Raw genomic sequence first — 23,979 nt, forward strand, 5'->3', positions numbered from 1 at the left:
TGTCAGAAGTTTGTCAAACGTTTAGTAAGGCCCCATGCACACGACCGTAAAAAAACTGAGTTTTTGCGGACCGCCTTAGCGGTCCGCAAAAATTGACCCATTCGCTTTCATTGAACGCGGACACCTTTCCGTAGCGCTACGGATGGGTGTCCGTGCCGAAGAAATGTTGCGAAAATTATGGAACATGTCCGTTCTTTTGCATTTTGCGGGCCGTGCTCCCATACTTTGTATGGGAGCACGGCCCGAAAATGCGGGTGGCAGTCGGCGGCCGGCCGTGCCTGCAATCACGGGCACGGTCGTGTGCATGGGGCCTTACTCTTTAAATCTTTGGCAGTTAATTCGTTTTTTCTTCTCCACATGTTTCTTGCGACCCTGTTGACTATTTGCAACGAAATGTTTAATGGTTCTTGTTTGTTTTTGGAGTATTTTTGAGGATTTAAATTTTTATTTATATATATATATATGTATATGTGTGTGTGTGTTTTTTGTTTTTTTAACTGAATGCAGGCAGAACGGTAAAGCGGGTTCCTATCCCCGGGGAGAAGCGCGTATGACATGATGTATAAATATAGGGCTACGTTTAAGGCGACAGATGTAACGGGCTCCTCTAATAACACGGGAGAGGCCCGATGAGCCGCTAGGCCGGGAATAAAATGGTTGAGGCTGGTGGTGAGGTGGGAAGGTGTCAGTCAGAGGAAATCTGAAAAACATGTTGTAAATACGAGACGGGCGCCCGCAGGAATGAAAGCCGAGGAAATCGAGAGGCCCAGGAATATGAGATGAAAAAAGCAGATATGGGACTGGTGATCGGGAGGGCAGGAGACGTGAGAGGCGGCGGGGAGAGCGGGGGGAGAGGAGGAAGCGAAATCAGCCTTCACATCCATTTGGGAAGAGGTCGTCATGGCAACAGAGAAAGATAGAACATCTCCACCGGGAACCCGTTACCATGGCAGCTTATCTCCGAAAGTCAGCGCTAGAAGCTGAGACTGAGCAGGCCGGGGACATGGACCCTGTGGCTTTATAAGACGAAGCGTCTGGGGTTGTTCCCACTGTATCCGGTGGGGCCCGGCCGCCTCGCGTCTCACTCTACAACATGGCTGACACCGCTGACCTTGAGGGAGTCGCTCACAACCACATGTCACCCGCATCCAATCTGCATTAATCTTCTCACTCACATTCCCCTGTGATAAGTTATCGCAGCGATTTCTGTGGCGAAAAAAGGCGATTTGTGCCAATATTGATGCAAATAAACGATTAAATCAAAGTTTTATTTTATATCCGTACGAGGCACGGCGAATACTCAAACCGCTAATTTTTTATATCTTTATATTATAAGTACTATCCCCGGTGGTTTTGCGCAAAACACAGTCATATTCGTTCCCGCTTGTGAAAAATTAAAGTGAAGCAGTTGTCCATAGCAACCAATCAGATTCTAGCTCTTTCGATATTGAAAGCAGCCACCTGATTGGTTGCTATGGGCAACGGCACCATTTTCCCTTGTTTTGATCAATCTCTTCTATTATTAATTTAAGGAAATACATTTACACGTATGTGCGCCATTTATAGAGATCTTAGCCGCCATTTTCTGCTCATAACTGACAATTTTCTATCTTTGGGTGTGACTTAATTGGGTGGTAAGCGGGTAGAAGTGCGTTCCCACGTTGCGTCGGCCACAGGCGGACAAAACACGTCCACATACGGTGGGCAATGGTCGCACAGTTTTGTCGGTAATACCACACTGTTACTGGCAAAACCGCGCAGCCATTGGCCACCGCATGTGAGCTGCAACGTGAAAACGCACCCTAAAGCTATGTTTACATTGGCGTCAGCGGCGCCGTTCGGCACATGAATCGCTTTTTTCTATTCAAAACAACAGACACAAGACGAAACGTGACGTATGACGGGTCCGACAATGCGTTGCGATTTCCATTATAATCGAGAACCACGACACAATGTGAACAGAGCCTAACAGGTCACAGCTGGCGCAGACCATATAGAAGGGTTTTCGGGTGAATTTCAAGCGTGACGCTGCCCGTACCCTACTAGGGGCTGGACGAGGAATAATGTCCATTCTATTTTTACCGATTGCTATTTCCCTCCATGACAAATGACTGCTGTTATCTTATCTCCTGACTGCCCTCCCCCTCCTCCTCCGCCATAGTCCCACATCAGAACCTGACTAATTATACGGAGGAGGGAACGAGCTTCAAAACAAAATATGAGCCTGAGACAACATTAAGTCATTGTTTTCCCTCAGATATTGACTAGGTTTTCATGTGGAGCAACAGAACAGCGCCTCCAGTGGTCACATTTAGTATGGGAAGTGCAACGTGTTTAGAACACAATATGCAGGGCTGGATCAGATTCTGTGGAGGACTGTGGACGAAATCTGTGGAAACAACCCCTCACCTGGAAAATAATACTGTTATGAAGCCACCTAAATGAAAGTGCCACACTATACCTAAATGATACCGCCATACCTAGCCCCCTTATTACTGGCATGCAGTGATTACAGTATAATACCATAAAGGGCCTACATAATAGTGCCCAAATAATAGTCACAGACCAATAATACCACCATTCAGTGCCAAGTAACAATACCATACATTGCTCTTATGTCCATCATATATTATAGGTACAGTGAACACAGAAGAGTGTCCTACAGTGCCTAAAACAGTGTTTTATAGTGCCTATATAATACTGCCATACAGTGCCCACGTAATACTACCATACAGTGCCTACATAATACTGCCATACAGTGCCTACATAATACTGCCATACAGTGCCTACATAATACTGCCATACAGTGCCTACATAATACTGCCTTACAGTGTCCACATAATACTGCCATACAGTGCCTACATAATACTGCCATACAGTGCCCACATAATACTACCATACAGCGCCCACATAATACTGCCATACAGTGTCTACATAATACTGCCATACAGTGTCTACATAATACCGCCATACAGTGTCTACATAATACTACCATACAGCGCCCACATAATACTACCATAAAGTGTCTACATAATACTACCATACAGTGCCTAGCCCTACATAATACCGCCATACAGTGTCTACATAATACTGCCATACAGTGCCTATATAATACTGCCATACAGTGCCTACATAATACTGCCATAGTGTCTACATAATACTGCCATACAGTGTCTACATAATACTGCCATACACTGCCTACATAATACTACCATACAGTGCCTACATAATACTGCCGTACACTGCCTACATAATACTGCCATACAGTGTCCACATAATACTGCCATACTGTGCCTATATAATACTGCCGTACAGAGCCTACATAATACTGCCATACAATGTCTACATAATACTGCCATACAGTGCCTACATAATACTGCCATACAGTGCCTACATAATACTGCCATACAGTGCCTACATAATACTGCCATACAGTGACTACATAATACTGCCATACAGTGACTACATAATACTGCCATACAGTACCTACATAATACTGCCATACAGTGTCTACATAATACTGCCATACAGTACCTACATAATACTGCCATACAGTACCTACATAATACTGCCATACAGTGTCTACATAATACTGCCATACAGTACCTACATAATACTGCCATACAGTGCCTACATAATACTGCCATACAGTGCCTACATAATACTGCCATACAGTGCCCACATAATACTACCATACAGTGCCTGCATAATACTTTCATACAGTGTCTACATAATACTGCCATACAGTGCCTACATAATACTTTCATACAGTGCCTACATAATACTGCCATACAGTACCTACATAATACTGCCATACAGTGTCTACATAATAATGCCATACAGTGTCCACATAATACTACCATACTGTGCCTATATAATACTGCCGTACAGAGTCTACATAATACTGCCATATAGTGTGTACATAATACTGCCATACAATGTCTACATAATACTGCCATACAGTGTCTACATAATACTGCCATACACTGCCTACATAATACTACCATACAGTGCCTACATAATACTGCCGTACACTGCCTACATAATACTGCCATACAGTGTCCACATAATACTGCCATACTGTGCCTATATAATACTGCCGTACAGAGCCTACATAATACTGCCATACAATGTCTACATAATACTGCCATACAGTGTCTACATAATACTGCCATACAGTGCCTACATAATACTGCCATACAGTGCCTACATAATACTGCCATACAGTGTCTACATAATACTGCCATACAGTGTCTACATAATACTACCATACAGTGCCTACATAATACTGCCATACAGTGTCTACATAATACTGCCATACAGTGCCTACATAATACTGCCATACAGTGCCTACATAATACTACCATACAGTGCCTACATAATACTGCCATACAGTGCCTACATAATACTGCCATACAGTGCCTACATAATACTGCCATACAGTGCCTACATAATACTGCCATACAGTGCCTACATAATACTGCCATACAGTGCCTACATAATACTGCCATACAGTGCCTACATAATACTACCATACAGTGCCTACATAATACTGCCATACAGTGTCTACATAATACTGCCATACAGTGTCTACATAATACTGCCATACAGTGCCTACATAATACTGCATACATTGTCCACATAATACTGCCATACAGTGTCTACATAATACTGCCATACAGTGTCTACATAATACTGCCATACAGTGTCTACATAATACTGACATACAGTGCCTACATAATACTGCCATACAGTGCCTACATAATACTACCATACAGTGTCTACATAATACTGCCATACAGTGCCCACATAATACAGCCATGCAGCGTCTACATAATACTACCATACAGTGTCTACATAATACTACCATATAGTGTCTACATAATACTGCCATACAGCGCCTACATAATACTGCCATACAGCGCCTACATAATACAGCCATACAGTGTCTACATAATACTGCCATAAAGTGCCCAAATAACACTTCTCTATCGTCCATATAATACGGTCATACAGAGAACATATAACAGAGTCATGTAGTGCGGAAATATCCGTGCTGTGCATTGTCCATATAAAAACAGTAGCGCCATACAGTGAACACATAACAGTACCATACATCACTCATGTGATACTGCTATATAGGTCCAGTGCGTCATTATTATGGGATCCTATTGATTCATCTTAAAACACATAACCCCCTAGTTGCTTGTTTCATCCGGTTCTGTGTCCTCCCCATATATTGTATATACAGACACACACATACAGCCGCCATCACAGCGAGATCACTGCTCCTGCCTGATTCTCAGCAGACTTCCCTGTGTACTGTGATGGTGTTATATAACCGTTTCCCTCCGTCCGCGGCCGCTCTGTTTCTGGGTCGCCACCATCCGCATTTAATCTGCAATAATCATTATTTTAATTTTTCCAATTTTTTTAAGTGGCTACGGGCGGATAATTCTCTGCTGCGCTGTCAATACGTTCACGGGATTCCATAAACTGTGTTCACATCTGCAGCGTGTTCGGCTCTGTCAGTGGAGAAGAAGAAGAGAATAACGGAAGCAGCGGTTCCGTTGCGCAACGGGCACTACCAACGGTCGACGGAACCCATTTCGTCGGCTTTCCGTCGGGGGAGGGGAGCGGTGATTTTACCGGAGACATTAGCTCAGCATGCGGCGCTATTGTCTCCGGTAATCTACGCTAATTCCGGTCAGATCTGTGGCGGAGGCCGCTAACGGAGCCTCTGGCGCAGATGTGAACGACGCCCAAGAGATGCTTGTTTTTCAGCTTTACAGGGACCTGTTTAGGGGCCCCGGCTTAATGTGAGATGAGTGTCCACCTGAAAGAGCTCATGGGCTCTGTCACCCTATAAGCTTTAGGCCACTGTCCTACTATCTACCAGTCTATTGCCAGGAAGCACTGACAGAGGGAGCTGACCCAAATGAATTTTCTTAATGCAGCTTTGATCCCTACCCACCACATTTCTGTGATCACGGCTTTGAATACCATCGATCTGAGTTTAAGAATGATGTGATTATAAGTAAAGCTGGCCATAGAATTACGCCTCTACCAGGAAGTACTAACAGAGGGAGCTGACTCGTGTGTGTGTGTGTGTGTGTGTGTGTGTGTGTGTGTATATATTGATGCAGCTTTGATTTCGACCCAAAATGTTTCAGCGAGGAATATTTCAAATGTCATCCATCTAAGGTCACCATTTAGCCCATATGACTATAGGTAAAGCCGGCTAACCTGCCAGGAAGTACTGACAGAGGGATCTGACCTGTATGTATTTTGATGCAGCTTTAATTTCTACCCAAGACATTTCTTTGAGCAAAGCTTCACATTCTATAGCTAAGTTTAAGGATGCTATGACTGTATGTAAAACTGGCCGTCAATGTCCGTTCCTGCCAAGAAGTACTGACAGAGGGAGCTGACATATTTTGGTGCAGCTTTGATTCTAACCCTTTGTGTTTCTCTGAGGTTCAGGCTGCAGTTATTGTAGGTAAAGCTGCCCCTACATGGGAAGATTTACCCCAACCCTATGGACAGCTTAAAGGGCTTTTTTTTCTAAATCTGATAAATAGGGGGCTCAGCCGATCCCAAAACTGGCAGTGCCTAATCCATGTTCTCAGGAAGGGAGGGGAAAAGACCAGGCCCCCCCCCCATAGAAAAACCATTTAAAGCCGGGATCACACACACGGTTTCGGTGCAGTTTCTGGCTCAGTTATTTTAGCCCAACATAAGAGTGGACACAGAAGATTGGAGACGATCCGGCTTATCTTTCACCGCTCCTTCCTTTTGGATCCACTTCTGGTTCTGACTTAAAAAAACGGATCCAAAAACTGCATCAAAAACTGCATCAAATCTGTGTGTGATCGTGGCCTTAAGCTCCATGTACTTTATGGGAATGTCTGAGGGGAAGAACTTCTAGATGATTTCCCTGAGCAAAACTGTCAGCTGACAACCGAGTAGGAGCAACGCGACCCGATGTAGACCGCCATGTCAAGGCTTCAACTCTGTGCTGTCGTAACTGACGGACATACGTGGTGGCTGCCGGTGACCTACATTTACTACCAGATTATGTCACATTCCATCGCTGTCAACGGTTCACAGCATCAAAATGCTGCCTGTGTAGAAGGACGAACTGCTGCAGCCCTGTAATAGTCCCTGTAATAGTCCCTGTAATAGTCCCTGTAATACTCCATGTAATAGTCCCTGTAATACTCCTTATAATAGTCCCTGTAATAATTCCTATAATAGTCCTCGTAATCTTTTCTATAATAAGTGATATTGCAATAAACATGTCTTTTCTCTACTGGGTCTTCAGAACATCGCGGCATGGCGACCACAGTTGGTGCTCTTTTGCGGCCGGATCCCTCTTCACATGGACCTCATGAGAGGGGAGTGGGTGGCAGATCCTCGTGGAGTCCCCAGCTGCCCAGGAAGCAACGAGGAAATCTTACAATACTGCAGGCAGGTGAGGAACCGCCACTGACAGAAGAGGGAGCACTGCTACTGAGACGGTGTATCTAAGCCTCATGTCTGATACTGAGCCGGTGTATCTAAGCCTCATGTGTGATACTGAGCCGGTGTATCTAATCCTATCATGTGTGATACTGTCTGCTGAGCTGCTGTATCTAATCCTATCATGTGTGATACTGTCTGCTGAGCTGTGTATCTAATCCTATCATGTGTGATACTATCTGCTGAGCCCTGTATCTAATCCTATCAAGTGTGATCCTGAGCCATGTATCTAATCCTATCATGTGTGATACTGTCTGCTGACATGTGTATCTAATCCTATCATGTGTGATACTGTCTGCTGAGCCGTGTATCTAATCCTACCGTGTGTGATACTGTCTGCTGAGCTGTGTATCTAATCCTATCATGTGTGATACTGTCTTCTGAGCCTCTGTATCTAATCCTATCATGTGTGATACTGTCTGCTGTGCTTTGTATCTAATCCTATCATGTGTGATACTGTCTGCTGAGCTGTGTATGTACTCCTATCATGTGTGATACTGTCTGCTGAGCTGTGTATCTAATCCTATCATGTGTGATACTGTCTGCTGAGCCGATGTATCTAATCCTATCATGTGTGATACTGTCTGCTGTGCTTTGTATCTAATCCTATCATGTGTGATACTGTCTGCTGAGCCGATGTATCTAATCCTATCATGTGTGATACTGTCTGCTGAGCCGTGTATCTAATCCTATCATGTGTGATACTGTCTGCTGAGCCGGTGTATCTAATCCTATCATGTGTGATACTGTCTGCTGAGCCGTGTATCTAATCCTATCATGTGTGATACTGTCTGCTGAGCTGCTGTATCTAATCCTATCATGTGTGATACTGTCTGCTGAGCTGTGTATCTAATCCTATCATGTGTGATACTATCTGCTGAGCCCTGTATCTAATCCTATCAAGTGTGATCCTGAGCCATGTATCTAATCCTATCATGTGTGATACTGTCTGCTGAGCCGATGTATCTAATCCTATCATGTGTGATACTGTCTGCTGAGCCGTGTATCTAATCCTATCATGTGTGATACTGTCTGCTGAGCCGGTGTATCTAATCCTATCATGTGTGATACTGTCTGCTGAGCGAGTGTATCTAAGCCTATCATGTGTTTATAGTCTCTGCCAAGTCGGTGCATCTAAGCTTATGATGTGTGATACTGTCTCAGAGAAGCACAGTACTACACCCCCCATCGTGACTATATGGCATGTTGCTCTTTATTCCTCCTTCCGCAGATGTATCCCGAGTTACAGATCACGGGGGTGACAGAAGCCGCTCAGCCGGTCACTGTCACAAACTGGTGTCAGAAACAAAAACCTGAGTGCAAGCGTCGCCTACATATCGTAGTCCCGTATCTCTGCCTCGGTGAGTGTTATCTGGGGGGGGGGCAGGCGGGATGTTAGGGATGCCCCCTTATATTTAGTGGCTCTGGGGGAGAGGGGTTTATCTCACAGAGGATTATCTTTGTGTAATTCAACATCTTTGTGTAATTCAAAATATTCCCATACACTGACAGCAAGCAGAGCTCTTGCTGAAACGTCTATCATAAAGGTGCAGAACTTTTCGTTGTACAGTGATTAAGCTTTGTTGACAGGTCCGGCCCTTTAATGCCTGTTTTCTTCTTCGGCAGTGAATGAGTTTGTCAGCGACGCTTTGCTGGTCCCGGATAAATGTCGCTTCCTGCACCGCGAGCAGATGGACGTATGTGAGAGCTATCAGCACTGGCATGAGACGGCCCGCGCGGTGAGACCTCTGACCCTCCGCACTCCTCAGCAATTGACCCCCGCAGCAATGGCAGCGCCTATTATTAGGGCATTGTATTAGATTGGGAGCTCCACTACACTGAGGGGTAATTGCCCCATTCTGGCCATGGGTCCTCAGCCACTACCCAAATGTCCAAATGGTTGGTCCGCTCCTCTTGGCTTATCTCATAAGAGCTATATATTAGCCAATCACAGGACAATATACATTGAAGCCTCATTCTCCACCATGTATGAGGGAATTGCCTTTTAAGCAATTTTCTAACTTATTTTCATTACAGAAAATGCTATAGAGTTGTCAGACCTTTAGGCCGCACTTATTGGGGGGGGGGGTGGAAAGTTTTCTCGTACCTGGAAACCCCCTCTGAGCAGTTCATAAGAAGCAGTTCAATAATAATATTGTTTCTGCTGGCACTAGAGGGCGCTCACTGCATACTGATTTATTATTGAGTTTAATATGAGCTGTATAAATCCCTATGCAGTGAGCTCCCCCTAGTGGTGGCTGCAGGTTGTATCATATTATATACAGGAGTCAGGACAATGAGGAGCTCAGATAAGGCAGGAACAGTCTCCCATGACACCCTGACCCAAGAAGTCCTGTCTCTTCCCAGGCCTGTGCAGCAGAAGACCTAGATCTGCACAGTTATGGGATGCTGCTGCCATGCCACCCAGAAAGATTCCGAGGAGTGGAGTACGTCTGCTGCCCGACTCGTACGTCCCACCAGGTGGAACCCACAAGGGGCCAACCAATAACTGAGCTAGAGCCGCAGGACCCGGAGAGAGGGTAAGAGAAGAGGAATATATTGTATACTGTGCATGGTCCTTGGGTATGGAGCAGTATTTGGGCCCTTTTATTTCTTCATTAGTGGTGCCCACATATTATTTACATTGAGTGCTCCCGTCTGTGCCAACTAGATCTGTCCAAGTTTGGCACCAGCTTCGTCACAATACCCGCTCCTAGAGTGCCGCCATATACCCCAGGTCCGTAAGCAGCCACCAAACTGGGGATCTATTAGAGTCTAGATGACTGAATAGCAGGGGTAATATTGGTGACACGTAGGGGGCGCTGCGAGGCTTGGAGTAACCCGACTTATTGTTTCTCATCAGCGATGATGTTGAGATTGAAGAGGATAATGTTGACATCATTGACGAGGGAGGAGAGGACACTGCAGGGGCCAGTGAGGACCAGCACCCGCCTATATGGGATGATTACTTTGTGGGAAATGGAGAAGAAGAGGAAACGACCAGCAGCGCACCCACACTCCCACCAGAGGTTAAAGGTCAGACACCGCTTCTCTCCATTGTATTTCATACACACCATGTCCATATAGCTGCGGTCTCTGAGATATCAACTCGGGATGAGTTTACTGTATTTTGACGCCTTTGACACTTGACTTATGGCAGTATAATGTAGGCACAGTGTGGTAGTAGTATTTACGCACAGAATGGCGGTATTATTTAAGAACTGTATAATAGTATTATGTAGACATTGTATGGCTGTATTATGTAGGCACTGTATGGCAGTATTATGTAGACACTGTATGGCAGTATTATGTAGGCACTGTATGGCAGTATTATGTAGGCACTGTATGGCAGTATTATGTAGACACTGTATGGCAGTATTATGTAGACACTGTATGGCAGTATTATGTAGACACTGTATGGCTGTATTATGTAGACACTGTATGGCTGTATTATGTAGGCACTGTATGGCTGTATTATGTAGGCACTGTATGGCAGTATTATGTAGACACTGTATGGCAGTATTATGTAGGAAATGTATGGTAGTATTATGTAGGCACTGTATGGCTGTATTATGTAGGCACTGTATGGCTGTATTATGTAGGCACTGTATGGCTGTATTATGTAGGCACTGTATGGCAGTATTATGTAGGAAATGTATGGTAGTATTATATAGACACTGTATGGCAGTATTATGTAGGCACTGTATGGCAGTATTATGTAGACACTGTATGGCAGTATTATGTAGACACTGTATGGCAGTATTATGTAGGCACTGTATGGCAGTATTATGTAGACACTGTATGGTGGTATTATGTAGACACTGTATGGCAGTATTATGTAGACACTGTATGGCTGTATTATGTAGACACTGTATGGCAGTATTATGTAGGAAATGTATGGTAGTATTATGTAGGCACTGTATGGCTGTATTATGTAGGCACTGTATGGCAGTATTATGTAGACAATGTATGGCAGTAATATGTAGGCACTGTATGGCAGTATTATGTAGACAATGTATGGCAGTATTATGTAGGCACTGTATGGCAGTATTATGTAGGAAATGTATGGTAGTATTATATAGACACTGTATGGCAGTATTATGTAGGCACTGTATGGCAGTATTATGTAGACACTGTATGGCAGTATTATGTAGACACTGTATGGCAGTATTATGTAGACACTGTATGGCAGTATTATGTAGACACTGTATGGCAGTATTATGTAGACACTGTATGGCAGTATTATGTAGGCACTGTATGGCAGTATTATGTAGGCACTGTATGGCAGTATTATGTAGGCACTGTATGGCAGTATTATGTAGGCACTGTATGGCAGTATTATGTAGACACTGTATGGCAGTATTATGTAGACACTGTATGGCAGTATTATGTAGGCACTGTATGGCAGTATTATGTAGACACTGTATGGCAGTATTATGTAGGCACTGTATGGCAGTATTATGTAGGCACTGTATGGCAGTATTATGTAGGCACTGTATGGCAGTATTATGTAGGCACTGTATGGCAGTATTATGTAGGCACTGTATGGCAGTATTATGTAGACACTGTATGGCAGTATTATGTAGGCACTGTATGGCAGTATTATGTAGACACTGTATGGCAGTATTATGTAGGCACTGTATGGCAGTATTATGTAGACACTGTATGGCAGTATTATGTAGACACTGTATGGCAGTATTATGTAGACACTGTATGGCAGTATTATGTAGGCACTGTATGGCAGTATTATGTAGACACTGTATGGCAGTATTATGTAGACACTGTATGGCAGTATTATGTAGGCACTGTATGGCAGTATTATGTAGACACTGTATGGCAGTATTATGTAGACACTGTATGGCAGTATTATGTAGACACTGTATGGCAGTATTATGTAGACACTGTATGGCAGTATTATGTAGGCACTGTATGGCAGTATTATGTAGGCACTGTATGGCAGTATTATGTAGGCACTGTTTGGCAGTATTATGTAGGCACTGTATGGCAGTATTATGTAGACACTGTATGGCAGTATTATGTAGACACTGTATGGCAGTATTATGTAGGCACTGTATGGCAGTATTATGTAGGCACTGTATGGCAGTATTATGTAGACACTGTATGGTAGTATTATGTAGGCAGTGTATGGCAGTATTATGTAGACACTGTATGGCAGTATTATGTAGACACTGTATGGCAGTATTATGTAGACACTGTATGGCAGTATTATGTAGACACTGTATGGCAGTATTATGTAGACACTGTATGGCAGTATTATGTAGACACTGTATGGCAGTATTATGTAGGCACTGTATGGCAGTATTATGTAAGCACTGTATGGCAGTATTATGTATGGTAGTATTATGTAGACACTGTATGGCAGTATTATGTAGACACTGTATGGCAGTATTATGTAGACACTGTATGGCAGTATTATGTAGACACTGTATGGCAGTATTATGTAGGTACTGTATGGCAGTATTATGTAGGCAGTGTATGGCAGTATTATGTAGACACTGTATGGCAGTATTATGTAGGCACTGTATGGCAGTATTATGTAAGCACTGTATGGTAGTATGTAGACACTGTATGGCAGTATTATGTATGGTAGTATTATGTAGACACTGTATGGCAGTATTATGTAGGCACTGTATGGCAGTATTATGTAGGCACTGTATGGCAGTATTATGTAGGCACTGTATGGCGGTATTATGTAGGCACTGTATGGCGGTATTATGTAGACACTGTATGGCGGTATTATGTAGGCACTGTATGGCGGTATTATGTAGGCACTGTATGGCAGTATTATGTAGGCACTGTATGGCAGTATTATGTAGACACTGTATGGTAGTATTATGTAGGCACTGTATGGCAATATTATGTGGACACTGTATGGCAGTATTATGTAGACACTGTATGGCAGTATTATGTAGACACTGTATGGCAGTATTATGTAGACAATGTATGGCAGTATTATGTAGACACTGTATGGCAGTATTATGTAGGCACTGTATGGCAGTATTATGTAGACACTGTATGGCAGTATTATGTAGACAATGTATGGCAGTATTATTTCAGTAATATTGAGGAATCATTATTTTCAGTATTATTCCCCCTTCCTTATAGAGTCTCTGCTGTTTGCGTGTTTCTGCTCCTGATATTCCTGTCACTATTACTAGGCAGCATTTATAAATTTCAAGTAAGAGACAGACTGGATATAAAATGACTTGCTGTCTTTCCAGTTTCTCGTCCCACTGATGGGGTAGATATCTACTTTGAGTCACCTCGGGATGGATCTGAACACGCCAACTTCCTACGAGCAAAAATGGAGCTGGAGGAGAGACGGATGAAGCAGATCAACGAGGTGAGCGCAGGATGAGAAACCAACGGAAAATTATATCATATCAGAAAATCCTACTATTACTAAGTTGTTTAGGGCGGAATATACAAGGCCATATCTGTTGGGATGGACTGTGGGGGACTTTACTAGTTGGCACGAATTTTGGTGATAATTAAGCGTTGGCCTTCTAGGTTATGAAGGAGTGGGCGGAAGCAGATAATCAAGCCAAGAATCTACCCAAGTCCGACCGCCAAGCTCTGAATGAGGTATGTAGTCGCTGACTAATACAGAAGTGTATGGACTTATTATATTTGTACCCTGGCTCTCATAGTCATGATAAATTCTGGACTCATCACTGTAGAGTGGGAGATGTTTGGGAGGTCCATACTACTCATCATATCATGAAGCCAAGACTTCCGAGTAACATCAATGGCGTTAAATGCAGGATTCTTAATTGTGGGGTCTGAAGATCCTAGTTTAAGCACAGTAGGGTCAGTCATGATGAAATAATGGGCCATATACTGGACTATCATGACTTGATGAGGTTAAAGGATGGTCAAGGTCATCTTGGATGAGATCTGGAGGTTGTCCTCTGAGATGATCCCTAATGGAATTGGTAGATGATCCATCAAGTCTCAAATTAAAGCTAATAGGATGGTGGAGGGTTCATCCCATCAAGACTGGCAGAAGACCTAATAGGATATTGGTTGTCCCACCGTACTCATTAGGACTTAGGATATCCAATCACAAGGTGATCGACCATCATGTCGGGAGATAGACCACTAGGCTCCTGGTGGTACCATCATGACTTGTATGAAGACTGATAGGATGGTGGAGGGTTCATCCCATCAAGAAGACCTAATAGGATATTGGTTGTCCCACCGTACTCATTAGGACTTAGGATATCCAATCACATCTAAAAGGGAAGGTGATCGACCATCATGTCGGGAGATAGACCACTAGGCTCCTGGTGGTACCATCATGAATTGTATGAAGACTGGTGGGATGGTGGTGGTCACATCATGTCTGGGATGAGAACTAATGGAATGGTAGTAGTCCTGTGATGACTGGGACTATGATAGGCTTATAGGATAGTGGTGGCTCCATTATAAATGGGATGGTTGTTCCATCATGCTGGATTAAGACCTAAAATTGTGGTGGACTTATCGTAACTGGGATGTGGTGGTCCCATTGAGATGTGAGTATGTTGAAGGCTTTTGGTTCCCATCACAACCGAGATGAAGACTACTGGGACGGTCGTGGTCCTATCATGGCGGAAAGGACGTTGGATGAGATCCTAATGGATGTTGAGTTCAATTCATTTTTCCTAGAAAATTCCTCACCAGCCTATGGAGTAGATGAAGTCTAAGTTGCCAGTCACTGCCCATATGATAAGTTATAGGACAACCTCGCGCCCAAGATGGCAGCCTGCCCTAGAACCGTACAACAGAACATTATGGACACGTTCCGTATAAGCCTTCCAGATACCTCATGTATAGATGTAGCAGAGCTGAGTGTCATTGGCACCACACATTGTGATAAAACGAGCGGTCACAAGGTACAAATAATACAAAGTGAGCTCTGCTACATCTTTTTACTAAACTCAGGTAAGCATCATTTGGCCGGTTGGCGACATAAATATTTAATTGAACCCCCCCCCCCCCCTTTCCTACACATAACTTGCCCCTCCCCCACTTCCACCGGAAAAAAAACATACAGAAGAAAATATTAATTATTTCAGAGCGACAGGAGAATTTCCCATGATAATATCCTGGGTTTTTGGAGCCATTAGCAGTGAAAACCGATACGAGAGACAGATGTAAAAGTCATTTATTTTGCAAATCCCTAATGTCCGGGGAAAGCGATAGCTTTTAGTCCCACTTAAGTCTGTATGGCGGCGTCGTGTTACCGCGGAGCGCAGGAGATAACATAACAAGGAGCGGGAGGAGATATGAAACCCCATCTGATCCGATAGCTGCGTGTTATAAAAACAAAATATGGGACATGACGGCGCAGGGGGCGGGAGCTTGTGTAATAACGGATTTCGTTACGCGGCGCAGTGGATGTCGTCCTGTCTCCCAGGATAAGCCCTTCATCCGCGGATATTATTTTGGCTAACAACCCAGAATCTCCGGCATATTCTGACCAATCAGCAAATTGTGGAAATATGGAGGATTCATGACGTGATCGAGATAAGAGCAGCCGGTCGTGTTACGTAAAGTCACAGAAGTGATCCGCACAACTCAACACTCCCCGCATGTATCATATGTGATACCGGAGGCTGAGCTGTGTATCTAATCCTATCATGTGTGATACCGGAGACTGAGTTGTGTATCTAATCCTATCATGTGTGATACTGGAGGCTGAGCTGTGTATCTAATCCTATCATGGAGATACTGTCTGCTGAGCGGTGTATCTAATCCTATCATGTGTGATACTGTCTGCTGAGCCGTGTATCTAAGCCTATCATGTGTGATACTGCCTGCTGAGCTGTGTATCTAATCCTATCATATGTGATACTGTCTGCTGAGCTATGTATCTAATCCTATCATGTGTGATACTGTCTGCTGAGCCGCTCTATCTAATCCTATCATGTGTGATACAGTCTGCTGAGCCGTGTATCTAATCCTATCATGTGTGATACTGGAGGCTGAGCTGTGTATCTAATCCTATCATGTGTGATACTGTCTGCTGAGCTGTGTATCTAATCCTATCATGTGTGATACTGTTTGCTGAGCTGTGTATCTAATCCTATCATGTGTGATACTGTCTGCTGAGCTGTGTATCTAATCTTATCATGTGTGATACAGTCTGCTGAGCTGTGTATCTAATTCTATCATATGTGATACCGGAGGCTGAGCTGTGTATCTAATCCTATCATGTGTGATACTGTCTGCTGAGCTGTGTATCTAATCCTATCATGTGTGATACTGTCTGCTGAGCTGTGTATCTAATCCTATCATGTGTGATACTGTCTGCTGAGCCGTGTATCTAAGCCTATCATGTGTGATACTGTCTGCTGAGCCACTCTATCTAATCCTATCATGTGTGATACTGTCTGCTGAGCCGTGTATCTAATCCTATCATGTGTGATACTGTCTGCTGAGCCGTGTATCTAATCCTATCATGTGTGATACGGTCTACTGAGCCACTGTATCTAATCCTATCATGTGTGATACTGTCTGCTGAGCCGTGTATCTAATCCTATCATGTGTGATACTGTCTGCTGAGCCCTGTATCTAATCCCATCATGTGTGATACGGTCTGCTGAGCTGTGCATCTAATCCTATCATGTGTGATACTGTCTGCTGAGCCGTGTATCTAATCTTATCATGTGTGATACTGTCTGCTGAGCCAGTGTATCTAATCCTATCATGTGTGATACTGTCTGCTGATCCACTGTATCTAATCCTATCATGTGTGATACCGGAGTCTGAGCTGTGTATCTAATCCTATCATGTGTGATACTGTCTGCTGAGCCGTGTATCTAATCCTATCATGTGTGATACTGTCTGCTGAGCCCTGTATCTAATCCCATCATGTGTAATACGGTCTGCTGAGCTGTGCATCTAATCCTATCATGTGTGATACTGTCTGCTGAGCCAGTGTATCTAATCCTATCATGTGTGATACTGTCTGCTGAGCTGCGTATCTAATCCCATCATGTGTGATACGGTCTGCTGAGCTGCTGTATCTAATCCTATCATGTGTGATACTGTCTGCTGAGCCAGTGTATCTAATCCTATCATGTGTGATACTGTCTGCTGAGCTGCGTATCTAATCCCATCATGTGTGATACGGTCTGCTGAGCTGCTGTATCTAATCCTATCATGTGTCATACGGTCTGCTGAGCTGCTGTATCTAATCCTATCATGTGTCATACGGTCTGCTGAGCTGCTGTATCTAATCCAGTGGAGCATGTTTGTATATAGGACTATAGATCTGATCACATGTAGATTCTCCCGCCTTGTTGTAACGTTTCGCTGACTGTCGTTCTTCTTCCAGCACTTTCAATCAATCTTACAAACCCTGGAGAGTCAGATTTCAGCTCAGCGCCAGCGTTTGGTGGAGACGCACCTGGGTCGGGTGGTTGCAGCTCTCAATGATAACCGCAGGGCGGCGCTGGAGAACTACTTGGCAAGCGTACAGACCACACCCCTGGATGTAAGCCCCTCCTCCTCTGTCCGCTTCAGACATGTTTTGGCGTTTTCAGACACGATAATCAGAACATTATTTTGTGTCCTGGTTTCGAGCAGCCGGAGAAGGTTCTGTTGGCCCTGAAGAAATACATCCACGCAGAGCAGAAGGACCAGCGCCACACGGTGCGTCACTACCAGCACGTCAGCAGCGCCGAACCCGACAGAGCCGAGACCATTCAGTTCCAGGTACTGGCTCCGGCCCTCGGTCGTCTCTCTCTTTCTCTCTTGACCTGTCTCTGGCTTTCTCTCACCTCCTCTGTCAGTCATTGCGGTCTGCTGGTGTCTTCTTCAGGTTCTCACGCACCTCCGGGTCATCGAGGAGCGAGTCAACCAGTCCCTATCTCTGCTGTACCGCAACCCCCAGCTGTCTCCGGAGCTACGAGAGCAGATCGGTGAGTGTGACGTGCGCCCGACCTTAGACTACAAGGCCCCCTCTCTGAACGTCTACTTAGAAATACCTCCATCTTTCCATAGGACACCCACACAGAGCACATACTGCACCCACACGGCACCCACACGGCGCACACACGGCGCACACACGGCACCCACACAGCGCACACATAACACCCACACAGCGCACACACAGCAGCCACACACAGGGCTAGTACGGCACCCACACTGCACCCACACAGCGCACGTACAGCAGCCATACACTGCACCCACACAGCGCACACATACTGCACCCGCACAGCGCACACACAGCAGCCACACAGCGCACACACACAGGGCTAGTACGGCACCCACACAGTGCACACATACTGCACCCGCACAGCGCACACACAGCAGCCACACAGCGCACACACAGGGCTAGTACGGCACCCACACAGTGCACACATACTGCACCCGCACAGCGCACACACAGCAGCCACACAGCGCACACACAGGGCTAGTACGGCACCCACACAGCGCACACATACTGCACCCATACAGCGCACACACAGCAGCCACACAGCGCACACACAGCAGCCACACAGCAGCCACACAGCGCACACACACAGGGCTAGTACGGCACCCACACAGCGCACACATACTGCACCCATACAGCGCACACACAGCAGCCACACAGCGCACACACAGCAGCCACACAGCAGCCACACAGCGCACACACACAGGGCTAGTACGGCACCCACACAGTGCACACATACTGCACCCGCACAGCGCACACACAGCAGCCACACAGCGCACACACAGGGCTAGTACGGCACCCACACAGCGCACGTACGGCACCCACACAGCAGCCACACAGCGCACACACAGCAGCCACACAGCGCACACACAGCAGCCACACAGCGCACATACTGCACCCGCACAGCAGCCACACAGTACCGTGGGCATAACTACAGCCTTCTCTTTCCAGCTTTGATAATGTGTTACAATGTATCAGTGCAGGTAACATGTATCAGTCTGGACTCCTCACTTGACAGAATTTTTTTTTAGACTGGATACAACTGTAACAAATCCTCAACCGTGAGAAGTATTAGGTCTGTATACGTTTTCAGTCTCTGGATGTAAACAAGAATATTCCCAGTCACTGACAACAAACAGAGATCTGTAAAATGTTAAAGAACTTGCTATTAGACCAGGATTAAGCTGAAAGTTGGACCATTGATTGGTCGTTTTGTTATTTTGCAGAGATTTGGCTGCGCTCTGAATGGGTCGGAGCCAGCGATCTCCTGAGCTCATCACAGAAGAAGGTGATCGACGACACGGACTACCCCGAGATGAGGGTTCCCCCCCAAAACTCAGCCGAGACGTCTCAAGGAGAGGGTGAGGCGGCTGAAGTCTTGTCTGTCTTCCTGGCCCATTCCCTTTTCTTGGCTGTCTCTTTAGATCTTGGGTTTGTGTGGTCTCTTATGAATACCTTCTCTCTCTTTCTCCTCTTGCTTGTCTCCTTCTTGCTTTTTGACTTTTGGGGGACGGCTCATCAGACTCCCAGCAGATAGAGCGGAAAGGTCAGTGCTTGGGTTATGCGTCTGTCTCTTTAAATCTCTTCTGTATCCTCCAGCGACCGTCTGCTGCCCATTGGGCATCATTAAAAAAAACAAAAACAGCGGCGGCGTCTATGGCAACCAATCAGATTCTTCCGCTCAAAATATATGATCCCTTGATTCCGTGTATGCGTTATATCTACTCTTGGGAAAGCGGAGTGATGGCAAATATGGCCGCCGTTATGGTTTCCACATGTTTTCGAAGACTAATGAATTAAAAATGGCGGCCATCAAACTTAACGAGTGATGTAATTGGTTGCTATGGGCCACAGCGCTGTTCTTATGAGCTCCGTTTTTAAATACGTGACCCCCTTTTATGTTCCGTGTATCCCGATGTGACGGGGTCTTCCTATATTTCCTGCAGGCTCGGCGGTCTGGGACATGTACTCGGATTTCCCCCCCAGCGAGAGGACGATTACGTTTCCCGGACAGAAGGTGAGACGCGCTCACAGATGATCTCTGTAGGGTGGGGGGTATATATGGGATATACTGTATAAGGGCCTGGGGAATGGCTAACGGGGTCCCTCTGATATTTAGGATAACGGGTCAGTGAAGCAGGTTCACTACCAGTCCGAAGACATCCAGCGCGATGAACTGGTGAGTAGAGCATAAGCCTGCCCCCTGCTGGTGGTCCCCAGTATAGCACCTCATATACAGCTACGTATAGATAGATTATCTATTGTAAGGGGATTAGGTAGCGGGACAGTCGTCTCCTGGGGTAGACGGGCACTCGGTATCAAACACGCCAGTAAATTTCGGCTAAAAATCCCCTGGGATGACGACCATATAGCAATTCAAATGGAGAATACCCTGTGGATGACTGAGGGACCTCACGTACTGCAAACATGAGATAACTCCTTCATGACTCGTGACATAAAAGGGGCACCCTGGTCTGTAAGGATCTCCTTTGGTATTCCCACTCGACTGAACACCTGCACCAACTCTTTAGCGATGGTCCTGGATGACGTATTACGCAATGGTATAGCTTCAGGATAACGAGTCACATAATCCATAATAACTAAAATATGCCGGTGGCCTGGTGACCATTTTATAATAGGCCCTACCAGGTCCATTGCTATTCGTTCAAATGGCACCTCAATAATTGGTAGAGGCACCAAGGGACTACGATAGTGCGGTCTGGGAGCCCAAATCTGGCACTCAGGGCAGGAATCACAAAAATTGTTCACATCTTTGGGAACCCCAGGCCAAAAAACAAAATCTTTGTAGGATTCTCTCAGTGGTTTTTTTTTTTCAACTCCCAAATGTCCCCCCATAACATGGCCATGAGCAAGATCTAACACCGTGGTTCTAAATGCTTTAGGGACCACTAATTGTTCCAAGAGATCTTCTCCCTTTTTTACCACCTGATACAACAGGTCCCTTTTTATAGCCATGTAGGGAAAAGAAAGTCTAGTATCCGGCACCACCAGTTCCTCATCAATAACCCTCACATTTTCCCCGGCTCTCATTAGGATCTTTTAACTGCTCAGCACCAAACAGATCTTTTCTCACTTCCAGATCCGGCATATTGTCAGTCAGGAGGGCTTCTCTCTCTGGATTGCTCGGACTCTCTGTAGGGACAGTATCACTATGGTCAGCGTCCTCAGAGTCTTCGGCCATGACAGAAAAGGGAATAGTGTGTGCATCTACCGCAGCCGCGCCCGCCGGCATATAGACTTCTGTACTAGCCTTACCCCTAACATTGTCCTCATATACAGGCAGTGTAATAGTAATTCTATTTTTTACCACAACTTCCAGAAATGTGGGAAATCTCGCCCCACAATGACATCATGCATTAACAATGGTACTAAACCCACCGTGAACTTTACTGCACCAAACTGGGTGTTTATGTCCACCATAGCGGTGTGGTAATCACAGGCCCATGGACTTCTATTGGCCACGGGTACTTCCCCGTTTTCTTACGGGAAGGTGCCCGGGCCGTTGAAAAATATAGAACATGTCCTATTTCAGGCTGTAATTACGGCACGGGCAGGCCCATAGAAGTCTATGGGGCTCCCGTAATTACAGGTGACTACGTGTGTGCACCCGTAATTACGGGAGCGTTGCTAGGCGACGTCAGTAAATAGTCACTGTCCAGGGTGCTGAAAGAGTTAAGCGATCGGCAGTAACTGTTTCAGCACCCTGGACAGTGACTACCGATCAGAATATATATCAACCTGTAAAAAAAATAGAAGTTCATACTTACCGAGAACTCTCGGCTTCTTCCTCCAGTCCAACCTCCTGGGATGACATTTCAGTCCAAGTGACGGCTGCAGCCAATCACAGGCCAATCACAGGCTGCAGCCAATCACAGGCTGCAGTGGTCACATGGACTGCCGCGTCATCCAGGGAGGTCGGGCTGGATGCCGAAAGAGGGACGCGTCACCAAGACAACGGCCGGGTAAGTGTGAATTTCTTTTACTTTTACTACGGAAAGGGCTGCCCCTTCTCTCTATCCTGCACTGATAGAGAGAAGGGGCTGCCGATTAGTGCAGTGCAATTTTGCAGCGACAACGTGCCCGTAAATACGGGTGGAATACTGGTGACACCAGACCCGTATTTACGGGCACGGGTCCGTAAATACTGGTGCAATATGTGTCGAATACGTGTGACAAAGGACCCGTATTTATGGGAAGAAAAAAATACGTTCGTGTGCATGAGGCCTTACCTGGTAATCCTGTAGTTCTCCGCTGTGGGGCTAGGGTGCGCTGTGGCAGATTCATCAGCTCCTCGGCTGCTGTGTACCTCTCCACCATCTGGTCAGCATTTTTGGGATCCCCATGGCTTACCCACTTGCGTAAAGTAACAGGCAGGGACCATTTGTATTGATCCATTACCACCCGTTCCACCATCTGTGGACCGGTCAGAATCTCCGGCTGCAACGACTTCTTGGTAAGGTGGATGAGGTCGTGCATTTGGGAGCGGGGAGGTTTGTCCATTTGGTAGGCCCAGTTGTGCACACGCTGTGCGCGGACGGAAACTGTAACTCCCAGTCTGGTTAAAATTTCCTTTTTCGGCTTGTCATAGTTTATGGCATCCTGGTTATCCAAGTCAAAGTATGCCGTCTGCGATTCCCCTGAAAGGAACGGTGCCACAAGTCCTGCCCACTGTTCCTTTGGCCAACCCTCTCATTCAGCGGTTCAGCCTGTGTAGCCTCCAGTTGGGCAGTCAGTCTGCGGTTTGTTTCATCCAGAGCCATCTGCTGCACCCTGGTAGCCTCCTGTTGTGCTCTGGTAGCCTCCTTTTGTGTTGCCACCGCATGCAGCATCGCTTTAAGCATCTCCATCATCTTCTAAGGTGCAGAGTATCACTCTTTGGAAAAATGCAATATATAAGGGACTCTGGCCCTTTAAGGTTTTTTGTTTTGTTTTTCCACAGTGCCCGCATTCTCCACCAATTGTAAGGGGATTAGGTAGCGGGACAGTCGTCTCCTGGGGTAGACGGGCACTCGGTATCAAACACGCCAGTAAATTTCAGTCCGCACAGCAAAGATGTGGTACTACCGGCCTCAGTCAGTTTTATTTACAGGTTGTACATGAATAAAAAGAAAACTCTATGCCTGTCCCGCACTAACTATACAGTCTGGTATCCTAACTAACACAGTGCAGGCCTAATGCCTGGCACCATAAACCATGCCGACCATACAACCTGTCATGACTGCAGCCGGTTTTGCTCTCACAAGCTCCTCTCCCAAGGCTGAGAGAGAGTGTGACTGCACTGCTGCCTTTTTAAAGGGCTATCACACCTGACCCCAGATTAATAGCTAGACAGCCCAAGACCAGGACTGTGTGGATGGAGTGGGGACCCTCCGGTCTCTCCCCACTCCAACAACCAGGCCCTTTTCCAGGTTTTAGATAAAACCTATTGCAGAGGGAGAACCCCATTCTCTGCCGAATTTAGTCCCTGGTTATTTTCAGATAGCAGAAGACAG

At 45.6% G+C, this 23,979-nt stretch overlaps 1 protein-coding gene across 2 annotated transcripts in view; it reads left to right on the forward strand.

Moving 5' to 3' along the window:
• The window catches only part of LOC142716471 (amyloid beta precursor like protein 1-like), a 57,215-nt gene that overhangs the window by 30,026 nt on the left and 3,210 nt on the right, over positions 1–23,979 (forward strand). Inside the window, exons 2-15 of one of the 2 annotated variants that reach the window (XM_075848703.1) lie at positions 7,325–7,474; positions 8,753–8,882; positions 9,148–9,260; positions 9,889–10,061; positions 10,385–10,557; positions 13,764–13,885; positions 14,053–14,127; positions 17,867–18,025; positions 18,118–18,246; positions 18,353–18,452; positions 19,693–19,827; positions 19,989–20,012; positions 20,413–20,483; positions 20,586–20,645. In XM_075848703.1, coding sequence (XP_075704818.1) covers positions 7,325–7,474; positions 8,753–8,882; positions 9,148–9,260; positions 9,889–10,061; positions 10,385–10,557; positions 13,764–13,885; positions 14,053–14,127; positions 17,867–18,025; positions 18,118–18,246; positions 18,353–18,452; positions 19,693–19,827; positions 19,989–20,012; positions 20,413–20,483; positions 20,586–20,645 — 1,614 coding nt within the window. The remainder of the gene's footprint in view (positions 1–7,324; positions 7,475–8,752; positions 8,883–9,147; positions 9,261–9,888; positions 10,062–10,384; positions 10,558–13,763; positions 13,886–14,052; positions 14,128–17,866; positions 18,026–18,117; positions 18,247–18,352; positions 18,453–19,692; positions 19,828–19,988; positions 20,013–20,412; positions 20,484–20,585; positions 20,646–23,979) is intronic. The other variant, XM_075848704.1, reaches the window with a different exon arrangement.

Source organism: Rhinoderma darwinii, unplaced genomic scaffold (genome assembly GCF_050947455.1).
Source record: "Rhinoderma darwinii isolate aRhiDar2 unplaced genomic scaffold, aRhiDar2.hap1 Scaffold_4512, whole genome shotgun sequence".
Classification (NCBI taxonomy): domain Eukaryota; kingdom Metazoa; phylum Chordata; class Amphibia; order Anura; family Rhinodermatidae; genus Rhinoderma; species Rhinoderma darwinii.